The sequence below is a fragment of the Cotesia glomerata genome, linkage group LG1 (genome assembly GCF_020080835.1).
Source record: "Cotesia glomerata isolate CgM1 linkage group LG1, MPM_Cglom_v2.3, whole genome shotgun sequence".
In the NCBI taxonomy this organism is placed as follows: Eukaryota; Metazoa; Arthropoda; class Insecta; order Hymenoptera; family Braconidae; genus Cotesia; species Cotesia glomerata.
In genome coordinates, this window is record NC_058158.1 from 332155 (window position 1) to 353994 (window position 21840).

Here is a 21840-nt window from a genome sequence, read left to right on the forward strand (position 1 = left end):
TACTTATTTTATAATTCATAAATTGAAAAAAAAAAATTATAAATATCTAAAAGTATAAAACAAATTATTAATCAAGAAAAAAAAATTAATCTATGACATTTAATACAAGAAATTATTGTGATTAAAAAAATTTCATAATACTGGTTGCTTTCACCGTCAAGGTCTTTAAAAACATTAAAATGTTTCTATGACCAATTATTAGTTGTGATTATTGTTTGATTACTACTTAACCTTAATTAGTGTTTCTCTTTGCAGAATTTAATCCTCCATATTTAAAATAATTTTTTTCTCTAAATTAAAAAAAAATATTAATTTATAAGCAGATATTTATATTTTATCAAATATTTTCGAGTGAGCGCAATTGTAAGATATCCAAATAATCAAATGTGATGACGTGTATGTTAAATGTGTTGGAGCTCCACGTTTGTGAGCGTGGATGATGTAAATATGTAATCATTGCGCCGGCGTAAAAAATAATAACTCTTAAAAAATGATAGTATGAAATTTTATTATGATATAACAGACAATTGAACCCTTGAATAAAAAATAATAAAACTATCGCAACAATGTGTTGACGATAACCAGCTTTTATCATTATCACCATGTTGACGTTTTATCTTATCAAATAATGCTTGATAAAATTCGAGCTCTACAAGGTGTTGTTATTATTTTTATTACTAATTTGTCAATATTGATATTATTTAAGCATGAATATTAGTAGTTTATCATGATAATAATAATAATAATAATAATAATTTGTTTATCGTAAAATTGCCAGGCCAAAGCACCGATGAATCACAGAGGATGGTCAATTAGACACGGAGGACTATTCAGATCTGATAAGCCGACAGATAATTAAATGCCACGCGGAGTATTTCGAGCGTAGCGTAAATGAATAGAGTAAAAAATGTTTTGCTGGCGTATTAAAACAAGAGACTGGCAACAAAATAAAAAAAGTAATAATAATAAACGAAAAGCTGGATACGGAAATGCGAGTGGATCAGAGAAATCGTCGAGAGATTTTTCGAGCAATTGTGAAAGTGAACGGATGGGTCAACGATCTGATGTGAAAGATCAGTGTTGCAAGAGTGGTAGAACAAGACAGAACCAGAACCAGCAGCGCAACCACCACTACCACCAACGACAGCCTAGTACGATAATGAAATATTTTTTAAATGTCAAGTTCCTTATTCTCTTTGGCCTAGCGAGAGAGTTTCGTTCAGTTTATAACAATATTGTATGCCGATACCATAACTCGATTCCGATACTCCCACCATTTTAATATATACACCGCAACTTTTAAGACAACTCTCTTAACTACACTTACTTTTAACTCAGTTGTATTGGACCTTTTCAGGTATAAACTCGTTGCAATAACTCTATATACTCTGTACAGATCAGTACTCCTAAATCTTAAAGGTCTAACTTTTACACTTACTTAATATTTTTTTATTTCGTGTGATTGACAATAACTGAACATGGATGAAGAGACTATTCGTGCTCAGCTAAATAAATACAACCAAAGTCATCTGTTGAATTTTTGGAATGAGCTGACAGAAGATCAGCGTGCTCATTTGATGGACGATATTTTGGAATTTAATTTATCAGAGGTTACTTCCTACTTTAAAAGAGCTACCGAGTCTTCGGAAAATAATAATAAATTATTGGACGACCGAATCCAGCCGATAGAAGATGAAGCGATTGCCTCGGCTTCCAGTTGTGAAAGTGCTCTTCTGAAAAAATATCAAGACATCGGGCTTCGTGAAATAGCTGCCGGACGGGTTGGTGTTCTTGTTCTGGCTGGTGGTCAAGGCACCAGGCTGGGTGTCACTAGTCCTAAGGGAATGTACGATGTTGGACTCCCATCACACAAGAGCTTGTTTCAGTTGCAAGCTGAAAAAATTAAGCGATTAGAGAGTATGGCTGAAGAAAAGTACGGAAAATGTCAAGGGATCACTTTGTAAGTTATCACCATATGGTTAACGTTTTTTAATTTATTTTATTTGTTTAGCTGCACGAAAAGAACAAGATGACACTGGATATCACCCCAGATTATACTGAGTGAAAAAAAATTTCAGATAGCAACTAGTATAATCCAGATTACAATGAATATAATTCAGATATCACGCAGTATAATCTGGATTTTTCTAGCTACTACACGGAAAGAACAAGATGACACTGGATAATATAATCCCAGATTATACTCAGTGATATCTGTGGTGAAAAAAAATTTCAGATAGCTAAAAAAAATCCAGATTATACTGCATGATATCTGGATTATACAAAGTGTAATCTGGATTATACTCATTGTTATCTGGATTATACTAGTTACTATCTGAAAATTTTTTTCACTCAACATAATCTGGGATTATATCCAGTGTAATCTTGTTCTTTCCGTGTATCTGAAATTTTTTTTTACCACAGATATTACTGAGTATAATCTGGGATGATATTTAGTGTTATCTTGTTCTTTGCGTGTGTTGATTTATTTATTTATTTATTTATTGCAGGTATTTGATGACAAGCGAAGCCACTCACGAGTCAACGCTTGAATATTTCAAGGAGAACAATTATTTTGGATTGAATAAAAATAATGTCAAAGCTTTCAAGCAGGGAATGATACCTTGCTTTGGATTCGATGGAAAAATATTGTTGGATGAAAAGCACGCGCTGTCAAAAGCCCCCGATGGTAATGGCGGGCTTTATCGCGCGTTAAAAGTACAGGGAATACTCCAAGATATGGCTGAGCGCGGTATTAACAGTGTACACGCTCATTCTGTTGATAATATTTTGATAAAAGTCGCGGATCCTGTTTTCATTGGCTATTGCGTTGATAAAGAAGCCGACTGCGGAGTTAAAGTTGTTGACAAAGCTGACCCCAGTGAAGCTGTTGGAGTTGTTTGTCAGGTTTGCTATTAAGACACTTTATTTATCAGATTAATTAATTAATAAAATTTTATAATGTTACATAATGAATTAACAGGTTGATGGCAAGTATCAAGTGGTCGAGTACAGTGAAATTTCTAAAAAAACCTCAGAGTTAAGACGTCCTAATGGCAAGCTTGTTTTCAACGCTGGTAACATCTGTAATCATTACTTCACGCTCGATTTCTTCCGTAATATAGCGGATTATCATGAAGAGGAATTACCACTTCACGTTGCAAAGAAAAAAATTCCTTACACAGACAGTAATGGCGTGAGACATAAACCGAGCAGTCCTAATGGGATTAAGATTGAAAAATTCATTTTCGACGTGATCAGATTTTCTAAAAAGTTTGCAGCTTGGGAAGCGCCGCGAGAAGCTGAATTTAGTCCGTTGAAAAATGCTGATTCTGCTGGTCAGGATTGCCCGTCAACAGCACGTCGTCATTTACTAGCGCTTCACAAAACGTGGCTTTTAAATGCCGGAGCTAAGTCTGTACAAGGGGACGTTGAAATTTCACCGTTACTGTCTTACGCTGGTGAAAATTTAAAAGACATCCCCGAAATTATACAGGGGCCAAAAGTATTTGAATAGTTATATATACATATATTATTGTATAAATAAATTTATAAATATTATTTCGAGGTGTAGAATTTTTTATATGATATTATAGAGTAATTAATTGGTGATATTTACTTATTGACGAGATAATTTTACAAGTGTAGACTAATGTGCTAATCAATTTATATGCATACGTTGTTTTACATTAGAAAGATATTATATATATATATATATATATATTGTATTTAGAATATTTTTTTCTGTATTTTTTTTAATGATCAATGCAAAAATAAAAAATGACAAACTATGTTATAAAGACTTTTTTTATTTCACTTAAAATTAAACAAGGGAATAAAATAATTTAGCTCCTGGAATTTTTAGAGTTAAAAAAAATATTATGTAACTAAAAAAAAAACGATGACGATTTTTTTTTTTTTTTTTAAGTAATTTATAAATATTGTATTATTTAATCGTCAGTAGGAGCTTTTAATATATATTTATCAGTAATTCCGCCAATTTTTAATAATTCCTTAACGAGATCACTTGGTTCTAGCTTACGCGTTATCAAGAGCGTTCTCTGATGTTTAGGCCCGTGACTCTGTGATTTTAATCCCATTCTTCTTGCACAGCTGTGATACAAAATAACATTAAATTCTAAAATATTAATAAAATATTAATTTAATTAACAAAAAAATACTTACTCGTGCATTATTGAGCGTTCATCATTTGTAAAATCAGCAAATACTAAATAATTATGTGTATCACTCTCTCGAATATACTGAGACAGTGTTTGTTGGCATTTTCTCTTGAAAAGCCCCATATTATCCGAAGTTAATTTCAATCCAAATCCTGACCGGGAGATTTGTCGTTTGAGTCTACAAATAGATGAAAAAAAAAATGACATTAAAATTAGCAGTCACTTAACTATTTTTTACTTTTTTTTAACAAATAGATTTTTTCCAAAAAATTATTTTTAAAAAATTGCATTTTTTATTTTTTAAAATTTCTACATCTCAATTTTTTTGTATAGCTTCTCTCACTAAATTAACATAGAAAAAAAAATTTTTACTTGAACCAAGAATTTTTCGTCTTGATTCAAGACAGTTAAACTTTTCAAAATTATTTTCTTGGTTCAAGAATTTTTCTCTTGATTCAAATTTTTTTTTTTTGTATGACATTAAAGTTAGCAGTCACTTGACAATTTTTAAAATCTATTTAGCAAACAAATTTTTCCAAAAAACTATTTTTAAAAAATTGCATTTTTTATTTTTTACAATTTCTACATGTCAATTTTTTTTACTATAATTTATTTCTTAAAATTATCAAATATTTGCTAAATTAATTTTCATTAAAAAAATGAATATTTTGTTACAAAAAACATGGATTATAAATACTTACGTAACAGGTTCGGTGATGCCTTGCTCCGACTTGCCGAGACCACCACCAGCCCAACCCATCAGCTTCATTAGCTTAGCTCCAACACCATCCGACTGAAGCGAATTATCATTGGGGTCATCTGCCTTTAATTCAGACTGTTTACCACTCAGGTTAACTTTCCAATCGTCTTTTATCTGCAATTATAATAAAAGAGCCAGTCATTAATGATCTTCTTCCGTATTTAATAATAAATCACTGTTTACTAGCAATAAATACCTCAATAGTATAATAATATTTTTGAAGAATAGCTAGACCTTTCTTAGCAGCGTCTGCTTTCGATGCTTTTTTTGTGTTGCCAGCTCCTTCAGATACTTTCTTGCCATTTATAAAAAACTCACACCGACTGCAATTAAATTTAATTATCAGGCAAAGTAATAAAATTTAATGTTCAGCAATAATAATTAATAATTAATCATACCATTGAAGAATTTTTGCCATATGAAACTTCCATTCTATCCGTTGGCCACTCATCTTCACCGAAGAATCCAGCGTCATTTGCGGCGAACTGTTTGGATAATCCAGCAGAACTAAATTACCAAACGGCTGGCTTGTTATTTTCATCCTTTTGCTAGGATCATCTTCGGGGTCTTCATTGCATCTTTTACTCGTGGATGCTGTGTCAGTGTGAGTGGTATTATGTCCTAAAATATAATTCCCAATTGATTACTCCAAATTGTAATTTATAAATGAATATCAATGTAGTAATGATAATAATAATAATAAATAGTAAACTGATTTCTTCCAGGACTATATATTTTTTCAAGATAACTCACAATTTTTTGTACCTTTCGCCTTGGAGCTTGCAGCGTCGGAGGCTTTGACAAACGTCCTCTGCAATTTACTTTTTTGCTTGTCACGATACTCTTTAGCAACATCTTGCGATAATTCAGCCACCAAATCCATCGTTTCTTTTGGATACCTTTTTAATTAATAAACATAACATTAAAGTCACTTGACAATTTTTTAATTTTAATAACACTAAAGTTAGCCGACGTTTTTAATTTTTTTTCAACTATTAAATTAGAATTAAAAAATATTTTTTTAAAAATTGCACTTACAGTTTATCAAGTTTTTTACAAATAAAATTTGTTTTTTTATTATTTTGTAATAATTATTTCAAAAAAAAAAAAATTTTTAGATGTCGGTTAACTTAATTTTTATTTAATTTAATTATAAAAATTTATAAATTATTTAAAAAAAATTGAGTTTTTAATTATTTATGAAAATCAAGTTAGGAACATCTGAAAATTTTTAGAATTTTTTTTATTGAAAAAATTATTACAAAAAAAATTTTAAAAACTAGAAGTGCAATTTATAAAAAATATTTTTTTATTCTAATTTATTTATTAAAAAAAAATTAAAAACGTCAGCTAACTTTAGTATTATAAATTTTTTTGCAATAATTAATTTCTTAAAAAAATAATTAAATATCTGCTACTATTATTTTTATTAAATAGACAGGTTAAAATTTTATCAACTAAATTTAATTAAAATTTTTAAAAATAAAATAAATAAAAATACTTACTTGCATCCCAAAAGCTCAATATTAGTAAACACTTGAGCCAAACACACCAATTGGTCTTCAGGATATTTATCTTTGTGTGCTTCAAGGAAATTTTTCCTCAACTCCCAATGATCATCACACTCATACTCCAATTTATGTTTTTCAACATCCCAATCAGTATTAAAACTTGTCTCAGACATCTTTTATTTAATTTAAAATAAAATTTTAAATATTTCTAAAATTTATTAAGTTTATTTTATTTTTTTTAAATAAACACAACAGTTTATCTCAATAATTGATTATTTTGCACGTGAAATGCTCGTAAATCTTTAGTGTAAACTCAAGACACCATTGCAAACTATCGTTACAAAACAATATTACTTTTGCCACCTACACGCTGTCTGTTGTAGCTCAAACGAACAAAAAAAATAATAATGCGCTTCGCTCAGTTGGTAACTTCAGCTGCGATAAATTACATTCACAGCTTTTGAACATCGCTCTTGTTGAAATAATAAATTATAAATAAATATAATTATAGTTATGTAAATTTCACAATTAATCATTCTTTTATCAGAAACATGACATAAGAAACAAGATGTAATTTTTAATTTTTCAAGATAAAACAAATAATTTTAAATATTTATTAAAATTGTGAGTGTTGTGATTATTAAAATAATCTATGATAATTAATTGATAGTTTATCAAATACTCAAGAATATTTTTTCCGTAGTCTAAAAAATAAATTACTAATTTGTTACTGAATCGCTAGGTTATAAATTAAAAAGAGTGTTTTTGTGATACCTGAATGACAACATTGTGACAAACTGTCACGTTTTCACCTAAATAAACATAGTGGTTGAATAAAATAAATAAAATGGTTAAAAATCATGATAAATTCAGTATTGAAGATGCTAAAGCTGTGATCGAGAGTGGCAAAAACCAATCGCATATAAATTACTCCTTATTAATATTGGAACAATGTCTTGACACGTGAGTATTTTCTCAATTAGGTCAGGCTGATTTATTATGAGTGTTAGTTTAGCGGACATCTGATAATTTTTTAATAATTTATAAACAATTTATTTGTTACAGAAGAAATAGTATAAAAAAATGTATATGGAAATTTTCACAAGTTTTTTCTATACAATTTTTTATGAAAATTTAGTTAACCGACATTTCAAAATTTTTAGAAATTTTTTATTGAAAAAATTTCAATTAAACAATTAAAAAAAAATTGTCCCATGTAAAAAACTTAAAAAACTATAAGTGCAATTTTTTAGAAATATCTTTTTAGTTGTAATTTAATTAATAAAAAAAAATCAAAAATTTTTACACGTATGCTAAATTCAGTGTCATAATTTTTTAGATTTTTTTTACAACCATTAAGTTAAAATAAATCTACAAATTCTCAAAAATTAGCTATCTGCTGAATTCACCCTCATGATTTAATGAAAATTAAGTTAGCCAACATCTAAAAATTTTTAGAATTTTTTTTTTACTGAAAAAATGACGACAAAAAAATAAAAAAAAAAATTTTCATTTGTAAAAAACTTTAAAAACTGTCAGTGCAATTTTTAAAAAATATTTATTTTGCTTTAATTATATTCTTAAAGAAAAAAATAAAAAAAAAAAAAAAATTAAAAACGTCGGCTAACTTTAGTATTATCATGATTTATTATTACACTGAAGTTGACAGATATTAAAAATTTTTTTAGAATTTTACAGTAATTAAATTAATATAAAAAAAATTTAATTGAAAAATTTCACATGTAAAAATTAATAAAAATTACAAGTGAAAATTTTTAGAATTTTTTTATTGTAATTGATTTGTTAAAAAGATTTTTAAAGTTATCAGCTGACTGCTAACTTCAGTATTATAATTTATTAACAAATGTAACAAACTTTTTACAGTTATACCGTGGATGAATTATTCCTGAGTTTCAATGGAGGTAAAGATTGCACAGTTATACTTCATTTGACAGCTGCCTTATTAAAATTACGTGGTTTGTCGCCGTTAAAGTGTCTTTACGTCACGGAGGATCCGTTTCCTGAGGTTACTTTTCTTATTTAGTCACTTCTAAATAATAAAAAAATAAATATAAATATTTAATTTATTTTATTTTGTCCTCTAGATGGATGAGTTTGTCGACAAAGCTTCTCAATATTACGAAATAAAACTAATCAGAAAGAAGAAACCAATAAAAACAGCTGTAGCGAGTCTTTTGGAGGAAGATAAAAATTTGAAAGCTACCTTGATGGGAATTAGAAAAGACGATCCAGGTTCGCAGTCCTTGGAGCCGTTTAAATACACCGACGCAGACTGGCCGAAGATCATGAGAGTCAGTCCGATTCTTGACTGGTCTTACAGCCAAATTTGGGAGTTTATTCTGAAGCACCAGGTTCCGTATTGCTCGCTGTATGACCAAGGGTACACCAGTCTTGGCAACAAGACATCTACCAGTCCTAATCCTCTGTTGCGAGACCCCGATGATCCGGCTCGTTACCTTCCGGCGTACAAGCTCAAGGACAGTTCTACTGAAAGAAATGGAAGACAATGACGTCTCTATTTTTAATTGTTAAATAATTAAATTTATTTATTTATTTGATCGAATTTTTATCGGCAATTGCTTCAGAGATCTGATGTTTACTTATTTATCCAAAATAAAAGTGTATTTTCTACTTAATTAGAGATAATAAAAGGTTTTATTGTTCAATTCATTTGATTTTTTTATTTTCTTCTTATTAAATTAGGAAGTTTGTAATTGGCGCTTCAAGTTACGCCACCTGGGGTACAAGATGGTACTAGAATATTGGGAGTAATTTTTTGTTGCCAAGAATGTCAAGTTAATTGTCAGATTTTTAAATCTAATCCACTGGGGAATACCTATTTGTTATTTTTAGTGTAATAATGGCTTATTTACTTCAGCCAGATTATGTGCGATATGTTTGTGGTTGCGGATCATTGAAACCTATTTCTCGGATTTATTTTTGTAGACATTGTTTAAAGATTAGGTGTGGTTATTGTGTTTCTCATGAGGTAACCTGTCAATTAAAATTTAATCTTTAATTTTTTTTAACAATTAAATATGACATTAAAGTTAGCAATCACTTGAGTATTTTTTATGAAAATTAATTTAGCATGAGAGTGAATTCAGCAAACAGCTAATATTTTAGAATTTTAACTTAATGGTTGTAAAAAAAAATCTAAAAAATTGCATAGAAAAAACTTGTGAAAATTTCCATATGCATTTTTTTATTCTATTTCTTTTGTTACAAATAAATTGTTTGTAAATTATTAAAAAATTATCAGATCTCTGCTAAATTCACACTTATAATTTAGCAGATATTTTAGAATTTTTTTAACAATTAAATTATGTCAAAGAAAATGAGAAAAAAAAATTGACATTTAGAAAATTAAATAAATAAAAAATGCAATTTTTTAGAAATAATTTTTCGGAGCAAATTTACTTATTAAATAAAATTAAAAAATTATCAAGTGACTGCTAACTTTAATATCATGTATTTTTTAATTTTTTTTTTTAATAAATAAATTTGTTCCAAAAAAGTATTTATAAAAAATTGCATTTTTAATTTTTTTCAATTTCTACATGTCAACTTTTTTTTTCCAATTATTTTTTATCGTAATTTACTTATTAAAAAGATTCTTTAAATTATTAAATGTCTGCCAAATTAATTTTTATAATCAAATTTGTTTTGAAAAGTTATTTTAAAAAAATTAAATTTTTAATTTTTTTGCCATATTTTATTTTAAAAAAAAATTATTAAATATCTACTAAATTAATTTTACAATTAAATCGATTATTCTGACAATAAATTACTATTTTTTATTCAGGTCGACTCTCACTACTGTCCAAATTGTTTAGAAAATTTACCATCCTCCGAAGTGCGACTGAAGAAAAACAAGTAAGTGCTCCAACAATCGTCACAGCATTCGATATTGACAGTTTTAATTCTTACAGATGCTCTAATTGTTTCGACTGTCCTTGTTGTTTTCAAACACTGACTATTCGAGCTGGTCACCCGCCAATAAGACCAGCTGCGACTGCCGAAGATGCTAAAGTAACACCTAAAAAGGTTTATTATTTGTGCTGCTCGTTGTGTCGATGGAGTTCCCGAGATGCGGGGATTCCCGATCAGTTTGTTGGTACGTAGTCATTTATAATAACATTTTTTAATAAAAAAATATTAATTTTAATTTTATTTTAGCTACCGGGGGTTGGCCGGAGCAAGAAAATCCTCACGCGGCTAGAATAACTGCACTGATTGACTTTCACAAAATACTGGCTTCGCGTGAGCGTCAAAATCAGGAACGAAAAAAGTTTGATCCAAAAAGAACTTCTCTGCAATTTGTAATATTTTTTTTTATAATTTAATAAGCTAATCTTTATTATGAAAATTAAGTTAGCCAACATCTAAAAATTTTAATAATTTTTTTTATTGAAAAAAAATAAGAAAAAAAAATTTCATTCGTAAAAAACTTGGATAACTTTAAGTGCAATTTTTAAAAAATATTTTTTTGTTCCAATTTAATAAATGGAAAAAAATAAAAAATGTCGGCTAACTTTAGTATTATATATTTATTGCAAATATTTATAGTAATTTTATTTTACATAAAAAGTTTGGACTAACATCTGCAATGGCTCGAAAACGAGCTGGACTTCCAATAGTCTCGGAAGCTAAATGGCAGCAATCTAATTTCCCTCAACCTTCTGTTGCTTCTGAAGAAGTCGAAGAACTGCCTGCGTCTATCTTTTCTTCTCCAGTTGACATAACAAAAAGTATATTATTTATTTATTATAAATTTGTGAAAAGAATTTTTATAAATTAAATATTTTTGCTTGACAGTTACAACATTAGATCAACGATTGCAGCATCCAGAAGTTCAAGCTGAGAAAATTTACGAGCTAAGACCGCAGCATAAAAAATTTCCTGTAAAAAGATCCCAGAGATGTCGAGTTTGTGAGCACAATGTCAGCAAACCAGAGTTTTCTCCTCAATCTATCAAGTTTAAAATTCAATTGGCAGCTTTGTAAGTTTCTTCAACTCAATCCTTGAAATATTTTTATTAAATAAATTATTTTTTTTAGCTATCATGTACCAGAAGTACGGATCGTTACTTTTGAACCTCTGGAAGTCGGCAAGCCGAGTGAATTGCTGCTAAAATTCTGCAATCCAACCCAACATCAAACACAAATAATATTACTGCCTGAAGATACTCCGACGACATCCACTACGACATCAGCGACTGGCGAGAAGGAGGAACTCAAACGCGAGAATATGCAATTGGTAATTTAAATATTTATTGTCGAGTCTCTTGGCAAATTTATTAACCACCTGATTTCTAGGGCTGTGAGTCGCCGAATTTATTACCGTCTGTGGTGAGACAAGCGTCTGTACTGGAAGATCCAAAGCCAGTGAAGATTGTTTCTGGAGCAACCATTGAATTGCCAACTGGTCCAGTGATTCTAGCTCCGCGCGACGATGCAGCTGAGTACGACGATACTGGGGATACACAAACATTCCCAGACGATCCCAAGTAAATATCTCTTAGTACTAATAAAAATAATAATAATAATAATAATAGTAGTAAGAGTAATTTAAATATTTTACAAATTTGCAACCATGAATAACATGAATTATTAAATAACAGATTGGTAGTCTGGCGAAAGGGTAACAAAGCAGTACTGAAATTGCAAGTAACACCTCTTGTTCCTGAGGAAGGCAAAGAGAATGAACCGATTATTGTTGGATTAGTTATGCAGTACGGATACATAAATACAATCGCAACTCTGGAGCACAAGACGCCGCAAAAAGTCGATTTAAAAGTTAAATTATTTCTCACGCTTGATAAACTTAAGAAATGTTAATTTTAAATATTTATTATAAAAAAAAATAAAAATATATTCAGCTGCCCAATTTTAAAACAGAGTAACTGCAAAATTTTATAAGTATTGCTGCATTTCTTATAACTTTTAGATGACATTAAAGTTAGCAATCACCAGAGAATTTAAAAATTTTTTTTAATAAAAAAATTTGTTCCAAAAAATTAGTTTTAAAAAATTGCATTTTTAATTTTTTAAAATTTCTACATGTCAATTTTTTTACATTTTTTTTTGCCATAATTTTTTTGTTAAAAAAAATTCTAAAATCTATTAAATATCTGCTAAATTCATCATCATAACTTTTAGACCTTAATTTCAAGTATTTTTTCTTAACAGGCGAGACCATCTTTTTCTCGCTGTGCTCTCACGGAGTTCAATGGAACTATCTCTGTCGCACTCCCAACAGCAGAGCAATTGCAGTTTCAATTGGTTTTACGAAACGAATGAAATTTTTGAAAAAAAAAAAGCTTTGTGGTGAAATAGTTTATTAAGTTATCTATTACCTCTAAAAACGTTTTTTCAAAATTTCCATTCGTTTCGCTAAGCTGATTGAAACTGCAATTACTGGTCTCGGCTGTGAAAAATATTTTTTATTCATAAATCAAATTTTTTATCAATTAGGCGCGGAAACTTTCTTTTAATAAGAAAAATTTTAAAAAATCTTAAAATAGTTACTGTATTTTGAAATTGGGCAGCTGTATTAATTGATATTGTTTTTTTGTAACTAATCACCGCAAATAAACTGAATACGCAGGTCTTGATGTAATTTTTTTCAAAGATTTTATTTAAACCCAGAATAAGGAAATGGTAGAATAGTATAAATGGCTTAAAGACGTCTTCCACGACGACCTCCCTTCCTTCTGGTTGAGTCTGATGGTATCGGAGTAACGTCTTCGATTCTTCCGATTTTCATGTTGGATCTAGCCAAAGCACGAAGAGCTGACTGCGCACCGGGTCCTGGGGTCTTGGTTTTGTTGCCACCAGTAGCACGGAGCTTAATGTGAAGAGCAGTAATGCCAAGAGTTTTACATTTCTCGGCTACGTCCTAATTAAAAATTAAAAAAAAAAAAAATTGTCAACAAATTTGTTTGTTCCAATTGTGACAATTAAATGTAAACACTGATACGTACTTGAGCAGCCAACATAGCAGCGTAGGGTGAAGCTTCATCACGGTCAGCCTTAACTTTCATACCACCAGTGACACGAGCAATGGTTTCACTGAAAACAGTAATTAAAAAAGGTGTTATTGATTTTTTCTGAAGAATTAAAAGTAATAACTCAAGAATGGATAACTTACCGGCCTGAAAGGTCAGTAACGTGGACGAATGTGTCGTTGAAGCTGGCAAAAATGTGAGCGACTCCGAACACAATTTCACCTTCACGAACTTGGGGTCCAAGAGATACTTGGGCCTCTTCTTTAGGCGCCTTTGAGCGTTTGGGAGCCATTTTTTACTGCAATTAAACAATTAACTTATTAATAATTTATTATTCACTTATTCACTTGTTAGTTTATCTTGAAAAAATTTTTTAGGTTAGTGTACACTGGAATAAACACATTAAACCTCGATGTCAACTTTTTATCCAGCCACATCCACACCAGTGCGAAATTATACCCATCAATTGAAATTATTAATTCATTTTAAGAAGACAAAGAAATTATTTCAATAAATATTTAATAACACCAATAGTTATTTTAATTAATAACAAATAAATAAAATCTTACTTAATTCTCGACTTACAGCCTTGCTGCTGACGATATGGAAAAGACCGAGTATAGTCTTTATCCACTTCGAGCGCTGTTTAGTTCCTGGAAAGTGGCGCCGATGTTCAAACTACAGTTTGTTCAATCACTTCCTGTCATTAAAAAATACTTTATTATTCTATCTATCTATCTATATTAATTATATAGTTATCTAATTTCAAGGTGACATTTATTTTTTTGATGAATCAATCAATTTTTTAAATAATTTATTAATTTTTTTATTGTTGTTCACTTCAAAAAAAAATTAAAAATGCGCGCCAGTTTAAAATTGAGTGCCCCTAGCGGTCATTTTTGTAACTATTCATTTTCAAAATTTTTTATTTAACTGTCAATAGTTATTATTAATAATAATGACTTAATTAAAGTAAAAAAATAGCAACTAGTGAATCAGCTGACCAAAAAAAGTGTCAGAAATTTTAATTTTCCAAAAAATTCTCTTAGTGACATTAATTGTCAACTATTATATTTATCTAATTTATTTATAATTTTAAGTGATGAAAATTAAGTTAGCCGACATTTAAAAATTTTTAGAATTTTTTTAAATTGAAAAATTATTAAAAAAAAATAAAGAAAAATTTGCATTTGTAAAAAACTTGAAAAACTACAAGTGAAATTTTTAAAAACCATTTTTTAGTTATAGTTTAATAAATAAAAAAAAATGAAAAATGTCGGCTAACTTTAGTGTTATTTTAAATGAAAATTAAATTAGCCGACATCTGAAAATTTTTATAATTATTTTTATTGAAAAAATTGTTACTGTAAAATTAAAACAAAAAATTTCACATGTAGAAAATTTAAAAAATGAAACATGCAATTTTTTTTAAGTATTTTTTTACTAGCAATTCAATTGTTAAAAAAAATAGAAAAATTTTTGAACGTCGGCTAACTTTAGTATCATTATTTTAAAATTTTAAAGTGAGTCATAAAAAATTAAAAAAAAAATAAGCAACTACTTGAAGGATATATAAAAATAGTTGCAATAAAATGTAATGAACTATTATCATAGTGATTGTTATTATTATTTAGTGTGATGAGAACAATGGACTACAGAAAGCATGATGGAGCATGACTGATTTTGTTTTATTTTTTTTAGTTAAAATAATAATAATAATAATAATAATAATGATCGAGGGTGATGGTGGGAGAGAGAGCTGGTGCTGCCATCTGGTCTTGCTGGAGACTCTCCCTGTCGTTGGCCCGGAGATCAGCAGGCTCGGTGCAGGAGCTCGTAGTGCTCGCCATATTTGTTGTTGTCGTCGATGGGGTAGGCTAGAGCAGCAAGAGAAAACTGGACTGAAGTGAGACAGTGTGTGATCTCCCCGACACAAAGGAATTGATTCGCGAGCTAGTGATGAGTGAGCTGATTATTCATCGCGGATAACGACACTTAGTATGGATCCTCGGACATCGTAATCACTGTTGTGAATACGCTGGAAAGACGATTGCGAAAAATAATAAACTGGCGGTTTGTGTGCTAACTATCTCAGCTGGCTTTTGGATTCGTGCTCTTTTTTTGTTTCTTTATTGTGCTTTTTTCGCAAGTTTTTTATTTTATTTTCATTTTTCACAGACCTCTCACTGTGTTATTACTGTTTTAAAAACAAAAACAAAGAGTATATTTATTTTGTAATAAAAATAAATTACAACGAAACAGTGCTGAGTTTAATTGACAGTTGGAAATTGCAAAACGGTGTACGATAAAGGTAAGATATTTTTTTTTTTTTTTTTTTTTTTTTTTGTTTAAGTTAAAATGTTTATTTAAATTATTAGACAATTTTGAGTGTAGCCAACGGATTAAATGGGTTTAGTGAGAATGATGTGGGAGATAACAAAAACCCAGTAAATTTTAACAGAAATAAAGACAAAGAAGGATCGAGAAAAAGAGGAAGAGAGAAAGCTGGACTGGATGTTGTTTAAATGAAGATGAGAGTAAGAGAGAAAGAGAGATCGCGAAAACGAGAGAGAGAAAGAGTTTGTGATTGTATTGGGGTAGGATGACAGGAATAGGAATAGGAATAAGAAACGAGTGTATGTGACCACGACACCACGAGATTTAAGAGGGGTGGCTCCCCTGGAATTACTCGGGACTCGGGGTCGTCGTACGAGTTCCTCCCGCGATACCAGAGTCTGTCGACCCGTCAAGGTACTGCCTGACAAATACTATTCTTTCATGGCGTCCCATATGTTTCTGGCAGACTTCACGGTTGTCAAAACTCCTGTCATTTCCTCGGCTCTACACTCCTCCTCTGACTAGGACATAACTCCAACTACAAAACTTAACCGCTCTACCTATATAATATGTTTGTAGCCTTCATAGTCATACGCTCTCTTTATCCAGTTTCTAGTCTCCAGACAGCCATTTACTTTTTCCAATTTATTGCATTGCAGGTTTAGTTTCTCCTTTTTGATTTTTCTTCACACGATTCGACTTTAATTTATGATATAAATAACTAATTACACACATGTAGATAATTATCAAAAACATAGATCAGCTGTTTAGTCATTTGTCACAGATAAAATCTAAATTATTGATACTAATTTTTATTTTCCAGACATTTTAATAATTTATTTAAAGTTTTGTCCTGGTGAACTTGGATTGGGTTGTTCTAATTGTTACTATCGATTTTTAAAGATTTAATCAAACCGAGAGAATTTCACATTGATTGTATTACGGGTGCTCAGTTTTTAGTGAAAGTTCATATATAATATATAATAACATAGTAACTTATGAAAATAAGGATGCGAATTGCTTGTGATTTAAGTGAAAGGTCTCAGAGTTATTATAGACATAAAAATTATTACCAGTAGGATAATGATATTTTCAAGGTTCTACGACGTTGACCTGCTTTAGATTTTTATGCATTACTTCCTGTGAAAAAAAAATATTTCAAAACATTTTCACAACGTCAACAACAACAATAACAGCAACAGCAACTGCAATAATAATAGTAAATTAAAAAATTTATTATTGTAAATATTCTCGCAACAGTTATATCTATACACTGATAGAAGGATTTATTTGTATTAAAAAATATTTGTTAATAGTTAAAAAATCATTTATTAGAGACGACTTTTTAGTATTAAACAAATATTTCTTAGTATTTAAAATAATTTGTTTGTATTTAAAAAATCTAATATTCATTTATTAAATATTAATAAATTTTTTTAAATACTAAGAAATATTTGTTAAGGGCTAAAAAGTGGCCTTTAATAAATGATTTGTTAAATATTAACAAATATTTTTAACTATAAACAAATTCTTTTATCAGTGTACTTTTAACCGACATTAGTCATATTAATAATAAATTGATTTATAATACATAATTTGAATTGTCAATAATATTGTATTAGTAGTTGAAAATGGTTGTCAGTTACAGCGAAATTAATAGGCATTGTTGTATTAATATAATGAATGGTCGAATCCTATAATCAATTATTCGCTTCACCGTCGGAATTACATTGTCTCCGTTAGCCGTGACCTGACGTAGTCAAAAATGTTGATAGACTTTTATGTTAAGGATAATCGATAAACAAAAGCAATTCAAGGTGTGAATATTGATGCATCAAGTATATATTTGTGTGTGTGTGTGTGTGTGTGTGTGTGGAAATATGTTAAATATGTTAATACTAAGTATTTATTTATAGTATGTATATTGTTATTGTTTAGCCAGGAGGTTGCGGAAGGTCGCTAAAGTGGCGTCATCGGGGGGATCGAGGGGGGCCGGATCGTCCCGTGAATTAAACGCGTGTGATCCAGAAGTGCCCGTGGTGTCGCGCGATATTTCGTACGACAATTAAACTGGCGGGCAACCTGGCGAGATCCCCCGTGGTGGTGGGTGGAAGTGGACCAGGTGGAGAACGACCTGGACCCGGAGCGGGTTCTGGATCTGGTAACAACCACAACAACAACCATAATAACAACAATCATAACAACAGCAACAACAACAATAACAACAACCACGGGAATAACCATCACGCGGGTGGTGGAGCCGGAGGAAACACCACTACTGGAGTAGACGGTCCTCAGGCTCGGGCGATTCACGATTGGGAAGAGGCACTGGCTGAAGCAGATGGCTATTCCTTCGACGACTCAGATCGCTTTGAAGAGGACTCGCTCTGCAGCTGGAGCAGCGAAGCCGAGTCGCTCATCAACAACTGGCGCGGATGGAGGCGACCGCCCGCAGGCTTTGGCATCTCTAAGAAATCTGAAGGTCAGTTCTACTTTTTTTTTTCTACATCAAATTTTACATTTTTTTTCTTTTCGACTCATTCTATGTAATTATCCATTTTTTGTCCCTCTGTTCTACGGGCGCGCTGCGATAAATTGTACGTAACAAAAAATTCCCTATACAATTTTTTTCTCCAGCCAGTTAAAGCCAGGTAATTGTTGAGGTATATTTTTTTTCAACTCATAATGATAACGAATATCGTTAGGCGAATTAAAAAAAAATTAAATATTAAGAAAAGGTTATTTTTTTTGTTGAGAAAAAAATTTCTTTTGTCATGTTAACATTTTATTTTATTTTTTTTTTTTTATCGTTGATCCTTTCCAATACAATACTCCGCAGCTACGGCCACCGTTTTTTATTGAATTAAAAAAAAATAACATTTATTATCATTGAGTGATCGATGGTTACATTTTACGGGTCTCTGAGTACGAATATAAAAGGAGTTTTTTATTTGTATTTTTTATTATTTTTCTGTTCAATTTAATATTGCTGTGCACTCTCTGAGTCAGTGACTTAAAAATTTTTCTGATATTCACCGAGAGAGTGAACGAGTGAGCAGATAAAATCGTTTTTAAGAACCAAAGAAGGGAGAACTGTAACTGAGTAGATGAAACAGACAAAAGGAGCAAGAGAAAAAGATAAAAAGAGCTGAAAATAATTTAAGAAGTATAGGAGAAGTAAATAAGAAAATATCTTGTAGATGTTGTAAAATTGCCTCACAAGAGACCCAGAGACTCTTTGTCACTGCCACGTGAAGCTATTGTCCACCCTAGGAGCATTAACGATCGTCTCGAGGGCATGACGAGACTTGTCCCGCCTTAATTTTTCTTCCTTCCATCTTATTCTCTCTGTTTAATTCTCTTCAGCGTAACATATGTGTATTTATCATCTGATCATATGGATAAATAAATTTATACGAGTACATGTGCATCCTCACGGAACTCCGCGACGTAAACACGTTGGTCGCGTGTCTCTCCCATTTGAGACGACTTAACTGAGAGTATATTACCACCACGGTGTGCTGCTCTTTTTAACAAGCACGAGCGTCATCCTCAACTCAAAATAGCAATAGTCAGTATTATATCTGTACAGTTAAAAGCTGACTCATAAGAGCATTCGTCATCATCATCATCATCATCCTTGTCGTCATCGTCTTCATCATTATCCCAGCCGTCGTCATAAAATAATTCATTCAATCAATTGAACTTTCAGTGCTCGAGTTTAATTCGAAATTGAAGGACAATACATAAATAAAAAATATTAATAAAATTATTAACTTAAATTTTATCCTCGTTACGATTTAATCATCTCCCATTAATTCAAATCGGATTTTAAATTTTGTAACAAGCGAAAGAATAAATAAAAATAAATATAGCATAAGATAATAAAAATAAGAGTAAAATAAATGGGGATGAAATAATAACGGGGTTAAAGCCCTCGACGGTAATGTGAATGACGTTAGCAACGGCGGATGGAGTTTGTAGGGCGATGGGAAATGCTCAAGAAAAAGAAAAAATAATATAAGTATAGGTATATGTACTGGGATATAAATCACAGCGGGTGGGTTGAATATAAGGGTAGGTCGATGTTGACGACGACAACGACGACGTACTTTTCGACTCTCAAGCCGAGCAAAGGGAGTTGAGGGTAAATTTACGCGGGAATCGAACCAAGAGATTGCAATGGATACTGAAAACCATTTTTTACCTGTAATATATTTAATAATAAATAATAGGATTTATTGTGAGGAGTGACATAGACAAGGAGTTGACAGACAGAGAAAGCGAGTTTAAAAAATTTAATTGCACTGATAGAAGGATTTATTAACTATTAATAATTTAATTTATTTGAAGACAATTATTTGATTTATTAAATTTTAATAAATATTTTTTAACATTTAATAAATATTTATTTGGGAGGAAATTACATTTATTAATAGTTAATAAGTATTTATTAATAGTTAAAAAATCATTTATTAACAGTTAATAAAGCTTATTAAATATAAACAAATCCTTCTATCAGTGCACCCTCTAAAAAATAAGAAGTTAGACCAATTGCTAATTAGACCGTCGATATACTTAACTATTTTTCAATATTTAGTTTCAAGTTTGAGCGACTCCAATATACAATCCAAGTTGAGTAATTCAAACTCATTTTTTAGTAATTACTACTGCAATTTTTCCCCACGTAGAATTGTACGCGGGGGTGATTCAAATGTAAATCAAAAGCATTTCTTTCTCTGCTCTGCACTGTACTGAAGAAAAAATTACTCTCGGGAGCAGTAAGTACAATGAGTAAGAGCAGTAACACATCCTGATTCTCAAAGGATACATACAGAAGAAGCCTCTTTGTTTATTTTTTATATTTTGTTCGTTTCCTTCAAAGTTATATATTCTCTCGGTCTCGAACCCCTCGTCCCAGATCAAGGACTCTCTTGGACTTCTCTCATGTCGCCGATATACCGTACGGTCTCTTATTTTCCTCTCCTTATTCAGCCAATACTCGAAAGAACGAACCAACAATATCGTAGTATCGTTTCCAATCGCTTCAATCCCGATTGGAAAGTCGTATTCAGTCTCACGAGTACCGATACTTTTTATTTATTTACCGAGGAAGACAAAGGAGCCTCTGGTGTGTTCCAGTATAAAGAACTCAAATAAAAAGTAAACACTACATAAATGAATGATACGCTGGTGCTGACGCTGATTCATCACCCGATCACGTTTGCTGGATGCAAAAAAACTGTTACAAAAAAATCCTATTAACATAGGATTCATTTTGGAGCTTTTTTCTTTCAATATACATATAGCTACATGTAACTCCTCTTTTATTTTTTCATGTATAGCCTCCGGCGGATTGTATCTGTCTCATGTAGATAGACATGTACATGAGATATATGATTTGAGTTTTATTCCCAAGAGCCAGTAGGCTTTCGCGACTCCTTCACCATTCGCCAGACTACCGTCAGTAGTCGCAGTAGCACCAACAGAATCAACAACCAACCTTCCTTTGTTCTATAGTTCCAACGCAATCTTAGAGTTTTGTTTCTCCCGAGGTCTGTGTTTATCTATGTACTTTTATCCGTCTTGCCATCTTCCAGGTTCTATCTTTTTAAAAATTCCCTTACTCTTACCCTTACACTACCTACAATTTCATTTTTCTTGATACATTTACCGCGAAAAAATATGAATTGAAATATTTTAAAAATTTATATTTACGTAAATATATTTTACTAATATTAAAGTCGCCCATACCTAAAACTAAGTATTTAAAGGTAGTTAAGTATTTTTTATTATAATATGTTTTAGAATTTAAAAAATTAAGTCTTACTTAATAAATTTATTTATTTTATTTTATATATCAAAATATTATATTTCTATTAAATGTTAAATGGTTTTTTAGAATTATAATAAATTTCGAACTAATTGTATTTTCGTACAAATGGAAGATTCTCTAAAATGAAGTTAAACAATTTGCTAATTAGAACGTTGATATTTTATTATATTTCTTTAGAATATAGA

The 21840-nt window shown here is 30.4% G+C and overlaps 6 protein-coding genes across 7 annotated transcripts in view; 4 read left to right on the plus strand and 2 right to left on the minus strand.

Moving 5' to 3' along the window:
• The first annotated feature begins 300 nt into the window (after window positions 1-300).
• On the plus strand, window positions 301-3669 carry LOC123265719 (UDP-N-acetylhexosamine pyrophosphorylase). Its single transcript, XM_044729594.1, has 4 exons — window positions 301-656; window positions 779-1960; window positions 2511-2907; window positions 2984-3669. The coding sequence occupies exons 2-4, from the start codon at window positions 1479-1481 to the stop codon at window positions 3515-3517; spliced, it is 1413 nt and encodes a 470-aa protein (XP_044585529.1). The 5' UTR covers window positions 301-656; window positions 779-1478; the 3' UTR covers window positions 3518-3669.
• Window positions 3670-3918: 249 nt separating this feature from the next.
• On the minus strand, window positions 3919-6787 carry LOC123265746 (NF-kappa-B-repressing factor). The gene is made up of 7 exons (XM_044729627.1): window positions 6447-6787; window positions 5707-5840; window positions 5340-5562; window positions 5138-5264; window positions 4883-5055; window positions 4186-4359; window positions 3919-4113 (listed from the first exon to the last, which is right to left on the minus strand). The coding sequence occupies exons 1-7, from the start codon at window positions 6623-6625 to the stop codon at window positions 3951-3953; spliced, it is 1173 nt and encodes a 390-aa protein (XP_044585562.1). The 5' UTR covers window positions 6626-6787; the 3' UTR covers window positions 3919-3950.
• Window positions 6788-7120: 333 nt separating this feature from the next.
• On the plus strand, window positions 7121-9139 carry LOC123265754 (probable FAD synthase). The gene is made up of 3 exons (XM_044729634.1): window positions 7121-7415; window positions 8337-8478; window positions 8558-9139. The coding sequence occupies exons 1-3, from the start codon at window positions 7300-7302 to the stop codon at window positions 8981-8983; spliced, it is 684 nt and encodes a 227-aa protein (XP_044585569.1). The 5' UTR covers window positions 7121-7299; the 3' UTR covers window positions 8984-9139.
• Window positions 9140-9235: 96 nt separating this feature from the next.
• Window positions 9236-12325, plus strand: LOC123265735 (dynactin subunit 4). The gene is made up of 9 exons (XM_044729618.1): window positions 9236-9462; window positions 10279-10349; window positions 10406-10590; window positions 10653-10795; window positions 11065-11224; window positions 11292-11475; window positions 11534-11732; window positions 11792-11982; window positions 12097-12325. The coding sequence occupies exons 1-9, from the start codon at window positions 9334-9336 to the stop codon at window positions 12311-12313; spliced, it is 1479 nt and encodes a 492-aa protein (XP_044585553.1). The 5' UTR covers window positions 9236-9333; the 3' UTR covers window positions 12314-12325.
• A 766-nt stretch (window positions 12326-13091) lies between these two features.
• Window positions 13092-14199, minus strand: LOC123265769 (40S ribosomal protein S14a). 2 transcript variants are annotated; one of them, XM_044729657.1, is made up of 4 exons: window positions 14052-14199; window positions 13626-13780; window positions 13459-13546; window positions 13092-13373 (listed from the first exon to the last, which is right to left on the minus strand). In XM_044729657.1, the coding sequence occupies exons 2-4, from the start codon at window positions 13772-13774 to the stop codon at window positions 13155-13157; spliced, it is 456 nt and encodes a 151-aa protein (XP_044585592.1). In that variant the 5' UTR covers window positions 13775-13780; window positions 14052-14199; the 3' UTR covers window positions 13092-13154. The 2 variants fall into 2 exon arrangements, with proteins under 2 accessions (XP_044585592.1, XP_044585601.1); XM_044729666.1 differs by having other exon boundaries at window positions 14068-14167.
• Window positions 14200-17832: 3633 nt separating this feature from the next.
• The window catches only part of LOC123265760 (zinc finger SWIM domain-containing protein 8 homolog), a gene marked incomplete at its 5' end in the record, with an annotated part of 35651 nt that continues 31643 nt past the window's right edge, over window positions 17833-21840 (plus strand). Inside the window, one exon of the mRNA XM_044729647.1 lies at window positions 17833-18301. Within this exon, the coding sequence (XP_044585582.1) occupies window positions 17833-18301 (469 nt within the window). The remainder of the gene's footprint in view (window positions 18302-21840) is intronic.

Excerpts from the sequence above, each read along its gene's own strand:
- LOC123265719 (XM_044729594.1), top strand. The coding sequence starts at position 1,479 with ATGGATGAAGAGACTATTCGTGCTCAGCTAAATAAATACAACCAAAGT. Across the intron at positions 1,961-2,510 it reads AAATGTCAAGGGATCACTTT|GTATTTGATGACAAGCGAAG; the intron begins GTAAGTTATCAC and ends TATTTATTGCAG. Across the intron at positions 2,908-2,983 it reads CTGTTGGAGTTGTTTGTCAG|GTTGATGGCAAGTATCAAGT; the intron begins GTTTGCTATTAA and ends ATGAATTAACAG.
- LOC123265746 (XM_044729627.1), bottom strand. The coding sequence starts at position 6,625 with ATGTCTGAGACAAGTTTTAATACTGATTGGGATGTTGAAAAACATAAA. Across the intron at positions 5,056-5,137 it reads AATATTATTATACTATTGAG|ATAAAAGACGATTGGAAAGT; the intron begins GTATTTATTGCT and ends TTATAATTGCAG. Across the intron at positions 4,114-4,185 it reads GAACGCTCAATAATGCACGA|CTGTGCAAGAAGAATGGGAT; the intron begins GTAAGTATTTTT and ends TTTGTATCACAG.
- LOC123265754 (XM_044729634.1), top strand. The coding sequence starts at position 7,300 with ATGGTTAAAAATCATGATAAATTCAGTATTGAAGATGCTAAAGCTGTG. Across the intron at positions 7,416-8,336 it reads TTGGAACAATGTCTTGACAC|TTATACCGTGGATGAATTAT; the intron begins GTGAGTATTTTC and ends AACTTTTTACAG. Across the intron at positions 8,479-8,557 it reads CGGAGGATCCGTTTCCTGAG|ATGGATGAGTTTGTCGACAA; the intron begins GTTACTTTTCTT and ends TTTGTCCTCTAG.
- LOC123265735 (XM_044729618.1), top strand. The coding sequence starts at position 9,334 with ATGGCTTATTTACTTCAGCCAGATTATGTGCGATATGTTTGTGGTTGC. Across the intron at positions 10,591-10,652 it reads GATTCCCGATCAGTTTGTTG|CTACCGGGGGTTGGCCGGAG; the intron begins GTACGTAGTCAT and ends ATTTTATTTTAG. Across the intron at positions 11,983-12,096 it reads ACATTCCCAGACGATCCCAA|ATTGGTAGTCTGGCGAAAGG; the intron begins GTAAATATCTCT and ends ATTAAATAACAG.
- LOC123265769 (XM_044729657.1), bottom strand. The coding sequence starts at position 13,774 with ATGGCTCCCAAACGCTCAAAGGCGCCTAAAGAAGAGGCCCAAGTATCT. Across the intron at positions 13,547-13,625 it reads GTTACTGACCTTTCAGGCCG|TGAAACCATTGCTCGTGTCA; the intron begins GTAAGTTATCCA and ends TACTGTTTTCAG. Across the intron at positions 13,374-13,458 it reads CTGCTATGTTGGCTGCTCAA|GACGTAGCCGAGAAATGTAA; the intron begins GTACGTATCAGT and ends ATTTTTAATTAG.